The sequence below is a fragment of the Amphimedon queenslandica genome, unplaced genomic scaffold (assembly GCF_000090795.2).
Source record: "Amphimedon queenslandica unplaced genomic scaffold, v1.1 AMPQUscaffold_5374_Cont22655, whole genome shotgun sequence".
NCBI lineage: Eukaryota > Metazoa > Porifera > Demospongiae > Haplosclerida > Niphatidae > Amphimedon > Amphimedon queenslandica.
Window position 1 is genome coordinate 1 of NW_003554322.1, and position 1,667 is coordinate 1,667.

Genomic DNA, 1,667 nt, shown 5'->3' on the forward strand with positions numbered 1-1,667 from the left:
TGATTTTTTAGTAAGTTTTAAAATTGAAAAAAATTATTTTGATCAAAATCAGCTCAAACTTACTGCATAACATTAGAACAAGAACATGCACATGTATAATTTATGTATCAGAAAAAATTATTAAAATAGAACTTACTCCTGGTTTTTTTTTTTGGTGAAAATTTTGCCAAAGACCCTATAGTACAGGGACTTTCATTTATGATTATTGTGCTATCGGGTAGAACTCCCTTGGCATAATTACAAATGGTACTAACAATAGTGTGAGGCCAGAGGTTAATAATGCAAACCTGATTATTGTCCAAACACACTTGCCACATATTTTCAGCCTCCTGGATCACATTAGGGCATTGTGTGTGCATTAATGTGGTTGGGAATAATGGGTGTAACTAATGAGGAGCTGCTGCCTGTAGTTTATACTGTACAGTTGATTTCATTTCCATTGGTATAATAGTGTATGTCAACTCTCTCTCTTCTTTATGATAACTAAAACACCCTCCAGTGATAAGAATGGCATTTAATATCTTCTGTCTGTCTCTGTCTCTCTCTCAACAGGCTGTTAGTACTTATGCTCATGACTTGAATTGGCCTAAAAATGATGGTGAGCTGAAATGGAGTGGAAGCAAGAGCAAACCTCCCTCGGGGACTAATCCCAAAGACACTAAAGAGGCCAAAGACAAGAGTAAAGAGTCTAAAGAAGCTAAAGCACTCCCGGTTAAAGAAGAGGAGGCAGTGGTGGAGGAGGCAAAGAAGGAAGAGGTAGAAGAGAAAACTAAAGAGGCTTCAACTCCTCCTTACCTAGAGACTGTCAATAGATTAAATGGTAATAGCAATAATAATGATAGTAACAATAATAATAGTAAGAGGCTTGTTCATTGTTTCATTATTGTTCTATGCAGTGATACTCTCTGAGTTAGACTTGAAATCACAAATTGAATTAAACGCTGTCATTAATCAAGGTATTGCATGCTGAAGAGGGGGGTGCTAGTGGGGAGGAGAATCAAGAGAGATAGAAAGAGAGGGAGTGTGAAATATTTAAGATATTACACACATACTTGATATTATCAATTTCATTTAGATCATGGAATCACACTTCATCCAAGCTCTAAGGCTGCCGTATCACGTGTAGCTGCTCTCTCTCTTGCCTCCCTCTCAAACCAACCTCTCTTCTTATCTTTGAACCAATCATTTAACAAAAGCAACACATCCAGCAAAACCTTCTCTCTCCCCCTTCCTTTGTTCAATGTAGTCACAGGTGGATTGGGAAAGCTTAGGATCCGTGGAGTGTATCTCTTGCCATCTCCTTCATCGTCACTGATGACCGGGTTCAAGAACATAATGAATGTATATAAAGAGATGGGACACACTCTATCGACAAAGGGGGTGAGTTTGTGGTGTGCATAATGATATTACTGGTAGCCTCATTCTCTCCCACTTTGTTTCCTATCTCTTTCCTCCTCTCCCTCTTTCCCTTAATCTCCTCTCTCTCCTCCCTTTCTTTAGCCTGCTCCTGTGTCTAAGAGTGGTGCTTATTACTTTTCTTGTGATAACCCAGAGATGTTAATGGATCTGATCAAAGAAGCCAGTGCCAGTGCTGGTGTAACACTGAAAGATGAAGTCCTGCTTTTAGATGTTGGAGGGGAATCAATGTATGATGAGGTATAGAAAAA

The 1,667-nt window shown here is 38.9% G+C and overlaps 1 protein-coding gene across 1 annotated transcript; it reads left to right on the top strand.

Moving 5' to 3' along the window:
- Positions 1–395: 395 nt before the first annotated feature.
- LOC109592400 (enolase-like) lies at positions 396–1,656 on the top strand (the record flags this gene model as incomplete). Its single annotated transcript, XM_020007850.1, has 4 exons — positions 396–820; positions 897–956; positions 1,076–1,380; positions 1,501–1,656. Coding segments are annotated over exons 1-4 (834 nt in total), but the record flags the coding sequence as incomplete, so codon positions are not given.
- Positions 1,657–1,667: the final 11 nt, after the last annotated feature.